The sequence below is a fragment of the Aphanomyces invadans genome (genome assembly GCF_000520115.1).
Source record: "Aphanomyces invadans strain NJM9701 unplaced genomic scaffold supercont1.23, whole genome shotgun sequence".
Lineage (NCBI taxonomy): Eukaryota > Oomycota > Saprolegniomycetes > Saprolegniales > Verrucalvaceae > Aphanomyces > Aphanomyces invadans.
In genome coordinates this window covers 142,509-154,667 of record NW_008580168.1, presented here as the reverse complement: position 1 = coordinate 154,667, position 12,159 = coordinate 142,509, and the positions used below count along the sequence as shown (strand labels likewise).

Genomic DNA, 12,159 nt, shown 5'->3' with positions numbered 1-12,159 from the left:
GGGCTACAGTTCTTGTCGATACCAACCGTCGTCGGGGTCATCCCAGAACATTGACGTGAAGGCTACCGAGAGGTGGTCGCAGAGGGGGTAGATAGGTTGAAACCTGCCGGGGCGTCGGGCTGACTGTGGCACTTCCGACAGCTCGGCCATTTGACAAGACGGTGAAAAGATGTCACTGGCAAAATGTCGAGCCCATGCGACGCCATCTCGAACGTGAATTGCTCGTGACCGCTCCTAAGGTAGATCTCTCCTCGCGCATCAATGGAAACTTCTCGGACTCGTTCATGACTGGATGCACCTTGCAAGAAAAACGATGCCACGAGGTGGGCATCCCCCCTCGAAGTCACGCACGCTTCAAGTTGCCACGGCATGGCGACCACGGACGTCCCTGCGGTCAGCGATTACTGCGGCGGTCCCCTCGCTTGTTTGAGGGTTTTTTTCGCTGCGTTGTATCGAAGTACGAAGGGGTGGGCGGAGTCTCGGGTCGACATCGGCAAGGCGCTGAAGACAATTCGTTGCCTTGCTCCATGCATGCGACTCCCTCCTTTCAGGGCTCTCCACTCTAGTGACAGTTGATGGCGGTGCCTCGATAGCACCGCGGGGGGAATCCATGTCAGAGGTGCATTGTCTCGACCGTTTCCAGTCGAGTCCACGGCGAGTTCAGTCGGCACGGTGACACTTTACGCATGCTGCGCTGGGCGAGCGAGCCCGCGATGGCGTGGAACGAGGACGGTCTGCTGCATCCGTTCGTGAAGCTCAAATGTGGCATGACAGTGGAGCCGTTGACAAACTCGAAGTTCTCTGTCCATTAACGTATTGCGCCGATATCACGTGTCCTATTCATGCGGCAGATGTCCGCTTCATGACTTGTTGGTGCAGCCCACACAGCCCTTGGACCCTTGCAAACGCACCACAGCCGTGCATTCGACAGAGCGACCCACCGCCGTGCGCCCGACACCTTCCTCCTGTTTGCGAGGGGGTCGTGCATCCCTCCATGGAACATGCGACGGACCCGCCGTGGCGGGAGCACCGTCCTCGCCGTCTCGCGTACGAGCTGCACCCTGCGACTTTGCACATGCGCGCGCTTTTCAGCGTTGGCATGGGATTTCTTTCGTCTTGCTGGGGCAATCCCCGACTCTGCGCCGTCGTGGGATTTTGTCCGACGAGGTGGTGTGAGTGGCCACGGTCGCTTGCCTGACTCGTTGGTGATCGTTGCGCAGCGGCAGCATGGCCGTGGTGGAGGCAGTGGCAGTTGACCTTGGCGTAGCGGTGGCACCCCGGAGTCATGCATGGCCTGTAATGCATGGCTGTGATGTGCTCCGCGATGACTTTTGCGAAATGAGCCATGGGTCACCCCTGTAACGTCAGCAACCATGTTGGCCAGCAAGTCCCTCACGTGAAACCTAAAGATTACGAAAAGATAAAAATGCTGCGGGGAGGACCATCCCAGGTTCGCTCCCGCGCCGAGCGCTTTGTCGCGGGAACGCACAGAGCAACCTTGCTGTTGGGATCGCCATGTTCGAATGCACGACTAGCACCCCCCAGAGCACCAGCTCGGTGGGAAGGGTGGGCCGCTGTTGGACAAAACCATTTCCATGGCGCAGAAACGCCCCAAGAAACGGCAAACTAATCTTCGACCATGCGACCTTTCGTCGCATGGCCAGCTGACGTCATGCGGTGTATGTGCTGAGATCTCTGTCTGTAGCACTGGTCCGCACGCCAGCGTCTCATGCAGCCGCAATGTCGATCTGGACGTGGTCCATTCGAGGCACTCGATTTGTGCTTCCACACGGCCATCCCTCCTCGAGACCGGCGTTGGGCTGGGTGATCCGTACAGCTAGAAATGCCGTGCCATTTCAAGCACAGTGCAGCTGAATTCGCCTTTGCGCCAGACTCGAAGCACAGCCTGCTCGAACGACGCCAGTCCCCACACCGCCAAGTTGTACAATCGGGTATCCAAAGCAAGACAAGGTGCTCAGTCATCGAGCGGCGACCGCTGCGTGCTATCGCGTCATAGGGCTCCACGATAAAGGGCATGAGGTTGTAGTTTGCGGCCATGGACACAACGCCCCGCTAGCGGCCCCGCCCCGTCTAGCACGAGGGCCTTGCGGTACATGTCACTTCGAGAGGTTAGTGCAACAACAGGTAATGCCTGTCTCGAACTCCGTGTTGGAGCAGCGAGGACCGTTAGTCGCTCGGTTGATCCATATGCTTTGGAACTCCATCGACGACAGCCTGCAGCGTCCATGGCTTAGCTCGTCAAATCGAATTCGGGAAGACCTCGGCGCAGACAAAGAGCTTTCGATGATGCTTCTCGCGACATGCTTGAGCGAGCAACACACACCTTCGGGCAAGGAACCAAAAGGGCGTGGGAACTTGGAGGCGGAGGGCTGCCATGTGTCTGTGTGCATGAGATGAACGCTGGGGCTTGGGACAGCACTTTTAGAAGCCACGAGCTGCGATGTCGACCACGAACGAGGTTGTCTGACACGGAGCCCCGGCTCATGTTGCTCGCCAACAAACGCGCTGACGTCGGCGATGTCATGTTCCGAACCATGCGTCGCGTCCCACGTGAGTCGAAACGGAACTTGAGGTCGACCGTGTACGCCTCGACGTATTCGGGAAATATTTCGTTTTGGTGCTGCGACCGGGCGCTCGCCCCATCCCTGCGACCGGGCTACCTTGAGCCCCTACTTGCAGCCGTCTCGATTCCCCTTCCCCCCCTTCACCCCACGATGGGGGTAAAGGGTACGACAATCTTCGACCACTGGGACTTCACATTGTGTATCACTGTTGCCCCCACCGCCCCTGTCCCGCGAGTTGTGCGACACGAACCCGCCAGGTTCACCTCGCATCTTTCACTTTGCAATCTCTGTCATGGCTCCGACCTGTGCGTGGACGCTTGCTGAGGTTGGCTACATGCGTGCACCGCCAGCATGCCGTCATGTTTGTATATCTCTGTAGGACCAACTCTTGAGGGATTATGTCTATCTCCATGGCGGCAAACAGTGGCGCGGTGCTGTTGGCCTCTTTGGGTCGCGCAAGTCCATCCGCGACTGCCAGCACCGATGGAAGTGCTTGTCCCAATTGTCCATGGGAAAGCAGGCATGGACCGAAGCCGAAGATCAAACGATGGTGGCGCTCGTGCGGGGGCTCGGGGCCCACAAGTGGGGGGTCATTGCGTCGTACTTGCCTGGTCGCAGTGGAAAGCAATGCAGGGAGCGGTACACAAGTGTCTCCATTGCTGTCCATTCAACCAACGGTGTAGGTGGTGCAACCAGCTCGATCCGTCGATACGCAAGACGGCGTGGACGACCGAAGAGGAGGCGGTTCTGGCCGCCTTGCAAGCGAAATACGGAAATCGATGGTCCGTCATTGCCGAAAAGTTGCCCGGTCGCACAGATAATTGTGTCAAAAACCATTGGCACGCCAGCGTCAAGGTAAGAAAGCATCCCCGTCGTCGACTGGTCAAACTTGACTGTGTGTGAATGCAAAGCCGCACAAGGGCATGGCACATCAGTCCCAACGTCCCCCACCCCCCCTGAAAGTAGAGCCCCGACAGCCACCACTAATGTCCAACACGCTGCCCTCCCTCGACACGGACAAGGACGTGTGGAACCTCCAAGATTTGGATCTGTCGACGGACAATTGCTGGGCTGACCAGGATTTCGTTTGGGACCACGATGGCACCACGAACAGCGACCTCTCCCCCGACGCCATCGTCGACACTCAACACGTCGAATGGCTGTCGTCCGTGGACATTTTCCCCTCCAGTGCCCTGTAGCTGCGTGTAGCCAGAATGCTCCAGTAGTTCACCTAGAGAACACGAACGTGGAGCTGCCCTTGCCGTCAATGAGCAAGCAGCCCGCCACAACGCAAATGCAAACTGTCAGGGAAAGCTGTTTGTTTCAATACTGAATGGGCGTACGTTCGGGATCCAGTCGGGGACGCCGACAAGGGAACGGGGCAAACGCTGATTGCGACAGCATCCACTTGCCCTCTGGCCCCCCCGCCTCTTATCATCCACTGCTCCACTCGTGCCAAGATTCCCGTCGTGCAGCTCCCAGCAGGATGCAACCCCCCTCGACACCCGAGTTGCCAGCAATTTCCGAGCTAAGTGGCGAGTCGTTTTCGAAATGATCGACAGTGAGCCGTGTATCATCAGACTGAGAGGGAAATCGCATGTTGAATGGCCACACATGCCGATTCCTCTTGCGCGGTCGCCCGTGCTATGGAACAATGACGTTCAATGTTACGTTTCATGGACGGATAACACCTCTCAACCTTTCCAGCGAGGGCGAGCGACTCGACAACATCGACTCGCAACAGCATGTTGTGCATATTTCACAATGTGAGAGAGCGAGATCAACGTATGACGAATCCATGCACGATCCGAATGAACATGCGCCGTGCGGTCCTTTCGTCGAGCGTCAAGCAAGCTCATTCCAATTATAGTCTATCCGAAACAAACGAATATATACCCCCTTCTCGCGATCCCCCGGTATGAAATGCATGGATGTCTACCATTTGTCGGCCGTCAAGTCTCCCCTCCGAGGGGGTTGTGACGATTCCCATGGTGCTGATGGATCGTCGATCTCAACTCTAGCTGATGGTGGCACGAAGCCTAGGAATGGTCCAAACTAGCTGTTTGACGGGTCGCTGCATGCTCCAGGATATGCGACACAGTCGTGGGTCCTCGCATGCTGCGTGGCACGGGTCGCCATGCCGTCATAGAGAACATCTCACGGCCGAAGCTACGGTGCGGCGCTTTAATAGCACAACTAAGCACTACAGGGGGCAGCAGGACGGTCGTTCCTAGTGCCTTGATGAGCACAGAGTGCGGTAGGTTGTACGGGACAACGCCAGCTTCACGAATGGTCGCCTCACTTAGATTTTGATACCGCCCCATATCTGTTCATTTCATCGCTTCGCTCCTCGTCGGTCCATAGGGCGGTGGATTTCAAGTTTGAACGGCACGATCCGTGGGACTGAGGCCTGACGAAGTACGTGTGGCACTGTTTGGGCCATGACGTCACAGGGATAGCCACATTGCTCAACCCTTCAAATGTTCCTCCGTGCACGATGGGGGGTCACGCTAGCAGACGCTTGTCGAGGGATGCATGTTGCATGGGCGCGAGAAAGGAGCACATCATTGAAAGGTGCTTCGAACAAGCCCGTGCACTTAGTTCTACATTACGATGGTTTGACCACAATGGAGTCGCTCATGGCCGTATATCATGGCAATGGGATGCACTCAGGTCCTGGTATCGCGCAAAGGATACGCACCCGACGACTTTGAATAGCGTGCCACCGCCATGTGAGCGGCACCGGCCGGCCGTTTACGTATTGCACCCATCCACTTGGTCGCGCCGCCGTGCCTAGAGCGCCTCGCAAAGGGTGTGCAGTTGGGTTCAGAGCAGTACGTCTTTGATGCGGGTGGCCGCGATTGCTTGGGTCGAGGCAGCTGCGGGGGATGTGTCGCTCCGTGCGTGGCCACGGGCGCCGGTGCTGTCGGGCTCGCAAGGGCGTGTAAGTGGACGTCTCGCGCATGATGGATGCACATCTCCAACGTCTTCGCAAAGGACGAGGAATGGACGAAGATCGCAGGCCATGCGTTGCCCTGGCATGGCTGGATCGGAAAATACTAAGACGTGAGCCGTTGCGCCTCGTGCGAAACTGTTTGTCGTCGGAACAATCCGACTGCGTACCTTACGGGCTAAGAATATGTCGACACAGAGACTACCGGCACGCCATATTCGCTGCATTCATGTCAAAGACGGTTTGAGGTGCAAACGCGAAGTGTTTCGAGCCGCGACACTGCATGGAGCTGCCGCTTCATGGCTCACGTGTACAAAGCAAAGGCACGAAACCCCCACGTAACCGCCGCATGCTGAAACCGTTGGGGTCGCCGTTATGTTATCGAGACACCTCTGCATTTGGTCGATGCACGTTGAGCCGGGCTGCGATTGCCGTTTTTTCGAGAGACGACGGAATGGTTGGCGCTCCGTGCTGTTGTGCTCATTCCGTTGTCCATGACAAGATGAAGAAGTCATGGCGCGAGTGTGTGTGGGCAACGGGCGTTCGCAATCTCGTGGCATCATTCACCACGTTACTCGGTTCACACGGCTCAGTGTCATCGCCATATCCGTGAGGCTCCATGTAAGTATAGAAATGGTTTTTCACGCAGCCTTTTCGGCACGTCTGGAACTGCAGGAGCTGTCCGCGAACGCACGAGTGACGAACCAGGCGAAACTATCCCCACTTGTGAATCGATGCATTAGACGCGCGCCTTCTGTCGTTGCTTGGTCCGGGGGTGGGTGGGATGTCATGATGCGTCACTCAGGTCTCCCCCAACGTTTTCGGCATTTTTTCTACCATGCCTACCATTCCATGCTGAATGAGGAGGAGGGAGGCTCGGCGACGACGAGTAAGTCGAAAAACAGGAAATACCAATCATGTCCATCCCGTGGATGACTTCCGACGCTTCACATGTCCATCAGCGCCCATCCGATGCCAGCGAGGATGTCGTGGCGACTGGGTGAGACATCAAAGGACTAAATTGCTGAGGCAAAAAATATGCTCCAGGGGGGGTTCGAACCCTCGACCTGTGGCTCATAAGACCACCGCTCTACCTACTGAGCTACAGGAGCCACCGCGTTACGAGTAAAATAATTTTATATAAAAAGTAATAATTCTAGTTGTGATTTTGCGCAGCGCCGTTCCTCGCTCATTGGCGACGGCGGTGTGCGTCGGGGCGGCGATGCACACCTGTAACTGTGCAATACATCGCTGTTGAAGCGGTCGAGCCCCTGGAGGTGTCCTGTATGTCCACAGTACACTTTTGTATTTCTTCGCTAAGTTCTTGAGCAGTAGTACGGATGGGAATCAATCGACGAGGTGTCCGCGTGGAAGCGACTGCCAACATCATGGGGAACATGACGTTTTCATGCTCCTCTGTTGATCGTGCTTGAGTTGTGCGAACTATTCTTGGCCTTGGCGAAACACCTACTAAAGTCGGCGGTTTCAGTGAGCGGCGACGGCGGCGGTGGCGGCCCGCCCAAAATCACCAGCTACGATGGACCCCGACTTACATCTAAAGATGAGCAAGAAGATTGCCCAGCTCACCAAGGTTATATTTCACCTGAACACCAAGAACGAGGATGCCGCGATGGAGCTGCAAGCCACCGTGTACAGCCATCGCAAAGAAAACGAAGCACTGGCCAAGGAGGCCGCGGCCAAGATGGCACAGCTCAAGGAGAGCCTGGACAAGAGGGAGGCGCAGCTCAAGTCAATGGAGAGCATCAAGAAAATCAAGGAGCGGCATCAAAAGGACAAAACGGAAGCGCTCGACGAGTTCAAGCGGTACAAGGACGAAGTCAAGGCCCAACAAGCGCGCATGGAGGAGCAGTTCCAGAATGAGCTCGAGACGATGGGAAGCGAGCTGCGGAAGGCGCGAGCGGCGTTTCAAGACCGCATCTCGAGTCTCCAGACGGCGCTGGAAGCCGTCCAGTCCAAGGCTAGCCATGGCCAGGTGCGCCGAAGAGGTCGATTCATGTCTCCTCATGAAGGACCAGGCGGATTTAGTGGCCATGCGAGCCAAGCACACGGACGAAGTGGCTGACATGGTGACGCAGTCCAACAAGAAGTACAATGACATGCTCACATCGCAGCTCAACCAACAAGTGAGTACCCTATCTCGATGTAGCCTTCATCCGACTCCTCCTTGTCCAGGATCAACTGCGAGCCGAGCACACCACCAAACTAGCTGCGCTGGAGAAAGCGCATCAGTTCCAGCTTCAACAGCTTTCCGAGAAGGCCGAAAACGACGCCAAGATGGCCGTGAGGAGATGTGAGATGGAGTGCAATTCGTCGGCAGATTCGATGAAGAACGACATGGTGACCAAGGTAAAGTTCACCTTTGTTGCATGCGGTTCCAACAACGTCGTGGTAGATGGAGCGCTTGCTCAGCGAGATCGAGACGTTGCGCAGCAGCGACACGCAGCTGCGGTCCGAAAAATCTGTGAGGAAATCATGGCGAGCTTGGAGGAACGCATATGAATCGTTCCGTAGGAGTTGCTGCAACAACTCACATCTCTCCGCGCGTCGATGAAACAAGTGGAAATTGACCTGCTCAACGAAAAACGCAGTGCATCCACGCTGCTCCAGAACGCGGACGCGGCATTGCAGGATGCCGACGCCAACTTAGCCGAGCGTCAAAGCCAAGTGGTGCTTTTGGAGACAGAGCTCGCGAAGTTTCGCGCTCAAGTGGAGGCACTGGATGGAGAGCGGCGGCAGTTGCTCAAGGTGGTCGATACGTTGCATTCCGAGAACCAGTCGACGTCAACGAGGTGCGGGAGGCCATCGATCGTTGCTTGGAATGGTGCTCACGAACGTCCAGTCTCTCGGATAAAGAAAACCAGTGGGGCGCGTCGATCAAGGCGCTCGAGGCCGACATTGCTGCGACAAAGAAGCAACTCAGCGACAAAAATGCTGAAGTGCAAAAGTTGCAAAGCTTGATCAAGGCCATGGACACACAGCATGCCAAGTCCGAGGACGAAATCAAAACACAGTTGCTCGCGGCGCAGAAAAAAAACAAAGAGTTGCTGAGCAACGCAGCCGCCGCCACGACGCGCGAAGACGCAGTGGCCAAACAGCTCGAGACGAGCCAAACCGACTTGAATCGTGCGCATGGTGTGTAGTCAAAAACACATATGTATCTCCATGCACGACTATCGTGTGTAGGCGAGAGGCAAGCCGCGGAAGCAGCATGGGAAGCAACTCAAGGGAAACTCCATGCCTCGATCGCATGGCTCCAGAACGAAGTGAAAGTCCTTGAGCAGCGACAAGTCGACATGACCAACGACCACGACAAAGCAGTCCGGGAGCTGCGCTTGGCAGCGCAGACCACATCCCAGTCCCAACAGGCTGAATTGGAAAAACAGATCCAGCATTTGCAAACACACGTGGGGCAGTTGAACATGCAGCTGGCAGCGGTGGGAACGAGTGCCGTGGCAGTGTCTCCACACCTAGCAACGTTGTAGGCCCAAGGCGCGCTGTCGACGAGCGAGAACGACCTCGCGGAGCGAATGGATCTCCACAAGAAGGCGCTCGCCGACTGTAAAGCCTTGCAAGATCAGCTCAAGCAAGTGGGAGCTGCAAGCCAAAAGGACCACAGGGTCTGGCAAACGCAGCTGGCCGCTCTTGTACGTTGCTTCCTTGGTGAAGAAATCCTGTATAAAGTTCTCACGGGGATGGTTAGGAAGCAGAAAAGGACAAAGCCGCGAAGCGGGCCGTCAAGGATAAAGTCGCGATTGAAAAGCTCGAGGGGGAGTTGAAGATTGCCAAGCACAAAACCGAAATGAACGGCCGCAACCACGCCGAGGGGTTAGCAGCGCTGAAAGAAGAACATGCCGGCCAGCTTGAAGCGCTGCGCAACACCATGGCGGCGACAATTCAAGAAGGTTCGTCCGTCTCATGCTGCCAGTTCACTCTGACCATCTTTTTCATTCAAGCCGTGGTCAAGGCCGAAGCAACCATGCAACAACACGTCGACGACCAGCGCGCATTTCTTCTCTCGATGCACAAGGCCGAGGTCGCCGACATGCAAGAGCAGGTCGATCTGTGGAAGCAGAAGCACCTAGAGGCGCAGCTCGCATTCGACGACGAACGGCGAGCGCAGCGTACGTGTTGTAGCTGGGTTACGGCAGCCACAATTAATTGTCTTGTCTGTAGTCCAAGCCCACGCAGCAACGTGCAGGGCGTTGGAGCTCGAGCACAGCAACGCGCGAACGGCAGCGGCAAGTGCTTGGCAAGACAAACTGAACGCGATGGTCGCGCGCCACGACGAAAACGTGCGGCAACTGACTGCCGGGCACGGCGCCGAGACCTCTGCGATCCAGGCGGCATTCACCCAACAGATCAATGCCGTGATTGCCCAAGCTTCGTCTGAACGGGACGGTCTCCTAGCCAAACACTCGCAGGAACTTCAACAGCTCAATCAGGCGCGGCGAGACGAGTTGGAGGGAGCTGCGACGGAGCTAGCCCGTAGGCTGGCCGACCTACGGGAGAAAAAGGACACTGAACATCGCACCGCGACGGCCACGCTGACGGCCCAGCACAACCAAGTGGTGGCGCAGTTGGAACATACCGTCGAGAGCTGCAACCAGACGATCGCACGGCACGTGGGGTCGATGCTTGCCCTCGAGAACGACAAGAAAGCCCTTCAGAAAACGATTTCCGTACGTTGGCCACTGTGACACGTGCGATACATGACCCGAAACATGCGCAGGAAAAAGAGGCGGAACTCGTCGAAAAGGAGCTGTGTTGGCAGCGGGACAAGGACCGCGCCCTCGATCTGGCACGGAAGCACCACAAAGTCGAGTTGGAGCAGACGATTGAAGTGCACTTGCATGAAACGCAGGCGCTCAACAGTACGTGGCAGCGCCGTGGACCACGTCAACGTATTTCACAATCGGACAGACCAATTCGACAAGACGCGGGCGCTGTTGCATGAACAGCAGCATCAGCTTGTGAGCAAGATTCGCGAGTGGGAGCAGGTCTATGCCCGCCGCGACAGCCGCCTCGAAGACTTGAATCGCATCGCCGACCTCGAACATGGTACGGCATCGGGACATTTGACCTTGGTTCGTCCAATACCGCGTGTGCAGACGTGGCCGAAAAGGACGCGCTCGTCCAGCAAACTGTCGACGAAATGGCCTACATCAAGCGGGAGCTGCTCAATCGCGAAGACACGTACAACAAAACTTTTGGGCGGAGCCCGAATGTGGGAGTGCTGCACGTGCTCAAACCTGCGCCGCCGCCGACTGCCAAACTAAAAAAGATGAAAACGCAATCGGGGCTAACGAGTGCGCTGCCGTCCAACAACGCGTCGGCGGCGAGTCGCCCGCTGCCACCCATCGGCGCGAGCAACCTACAGCAATCGTCCAGCTATCGGGATTTGAATCAAACCTAACACACTCGAGTTCGACACTGCCGTGGCGTGGGGCCGTTGAGTTGCCCGAGGGATGGGGTGCATGCTCGGCGCGGAGAGCGGCAACGGGACCGAGTTGTAGCCGCAGCTACCAACTGTATTCGGCAGACTAATGCCGAGCATGCCCGTCGTCCGTTGTACGCACTACCTGGCATGCGGAGGTAACGAGCGGCGGAACTACCACATCCTGTTTCGACGGTGAAGCGATGGTTCCACGGCTGCAGCATGCAGCCACATTCATTTCTGAACTAGTCGTATGCACGCGATGGCGGACGCGAGGCGACGAGATGTTTGCAAATGGCCTGGAAGCGTCCAATGGAGGATGCGGGGACGTGGCGAAGTCGACGTGTTCCGTCCCGTCGTTATCCCCTGATGCGTCGGTCTGAATCATCCGCTCATCTCGCCATCTCCTTTACCTAGCGCCGTCAAAAACCTTCCTCGTTTGCTTGGCGGCTTGCACACTCGATCGATGGCCATCGCTGCCGTGCCGCTGCATTGCGCGCAGATCCATGATGATGTCCTGTCTACGGCTTTGTCCTCGGTAAGCTGAGAAGATGGATACGAGTAATCTGCATTCTCATCCATACATTGAATACATTAAGACAATATAAAATTGCTTGATAGCTGTTCAGATAATACCCGACATTCTACATGCACACTGTATCGTGCCCTGGACAACCCGACGACGATTACACGGAAGCGCCGAACTGGGTCGGATCCGTTGGCATCCACGGTGCGCCCCCCCCGGCGCGAAGCAGATGCGCAGAGACTAGCACCACCTCCAGGCCACTACAGCTCCAATCTGTGGCCGACCCGTCCGAGCCGCACGGGTTTAGCGATGCGTGTTGACACGTGTGCGTGGGGCGCCAACTCTGTCGTCAGTCGTGGCAGATCAGAAACCAATCGCTTGTCGGTTGGGTTGCCGGGTGGCCGCATTCCTCAATTTCCCACGACATGCGCGTCCCTGGTCTTGTCCTTCTCGCGGCAGCGATGGCCTCTGCGGCGCTCCTCTCGGCGGACGAGGCGGTCCCTCAAACGATGCAAGACGAACCACGCCACTTGAAACCTTGGTCCACCGGCGGCAAGTCTGTCGTCGAGCGAGATATTGTCCCCGGCACTGCGGTGTATGAAGAAGCGGATGCCAAATCTGACGACGATGATGACGATGA

The 12,159-nt window shown here is 56.8% G+C and overlaps 2 protein-coding genes and 1 non-coding gene across 6 annotated transcripts; 2 read left to right on the top strand and 1 right to left on the bottom strand.

Moving 5' to 3' along the window:
- Positions 1-2,735: 2,735 nt before the first annotated feature.
- Positions 2,736-3,784, top strand: H310_09812 (hypothetical protein; the record flags this gene model as incomplete). The annotated part of the gene is made up of 4 exons (XM_008875982.1): positions 2,736-2,822; positions 2,965-3,224; positions 3,269-3,440; positions 3,497-3,784. The coding sequence occupies 4 exons, from the start codon at positions 2,736-2,738 to the stop codon at positions 3,782-3,784; spliced, it is 807 nt and encodes a 268-aa protein (XP_008874204.1).
- Positions 3,785-6,577: 2,793 nt separating this feature from the next.
- Positions 6,578-6,650, bottom strand: H310_09811. Its single transcript has one exon. It is a non-coding gene; the product is annotated as a tRNA-Ile (tRNA).
- Positions 6,651-6,713: 63 nt separating this feature from the next.
- On the top strand, positions 6,714-11,044 carry H310_09810 (hypothetical protein). 4 transcript variants are annotated; one of them, XM_008875978.1, is made up of 15 exons: positions 6,714-6,822; positions 6,871-7,531; positions 7,575-7,682; positions 7,732-7,905; positions 7,952-8,020; positions 8,071-8,348; positions 8,399-8,691; positions 8,743-8,993; positions 9,042-9,203; positions 9,260-9,461; positions 9,513-9,680; positions 9,733-10,238; positions 10,289-10,430; positions 10,480-10,617; positions 10,668-11,044. In XM_008875978.1, exons 2-15 carry the CDS (start codon positions 7,076-7,078, stop codon positions 10,970-10,972), a joined length of 3,252 nt encoding a protein of 1,083 aa, XP_008874200.1. In that variant the 5' UTR covers positions 6,714-6,822; positions 6,871-7,075; the 3' UTR covers positions 10,973-11,044. The 4 variants fall into 4 exon arrangements, with proteins under 4 accessions (XP_008874200.1, XP_008874201.1, XP_008874203.1 ...); XM_008875979.1 differs by having other exon boundaries at positions 10,480-11,044; XM_008875981.1 differs by having other exon boundaries at positions 10,289-10,617.
- Positions 11,045-12,159: the final 1,115 nt, after the last annotated feature.

Excerpts from the sequence above, each read along its gene's own strand:
- H310_09810 (XM_008875978.1), top strand. The coding sequence starts at position 7,076 with ATGGACCCCGACTTACATCTAAAGATGAGCAAGAAGATTGCCCAGCTC. Across the intron at positions 8,692-8,742 it reads CGACTTGAATCGTGCGCATG|GCGAGAGGCAAGCCGCGGAA; the intron begins GTGTGTAGTCAA and ends TATCGTGTGTAG. Across the intron at positions 9,462-9,512 it reads GGCGGCGACAATTCAAGAAG|CCGTGGTCAAGGCCGAAGCA; the intron begins GTTCGTCCGTCT and ends TTTTCATTCAAG.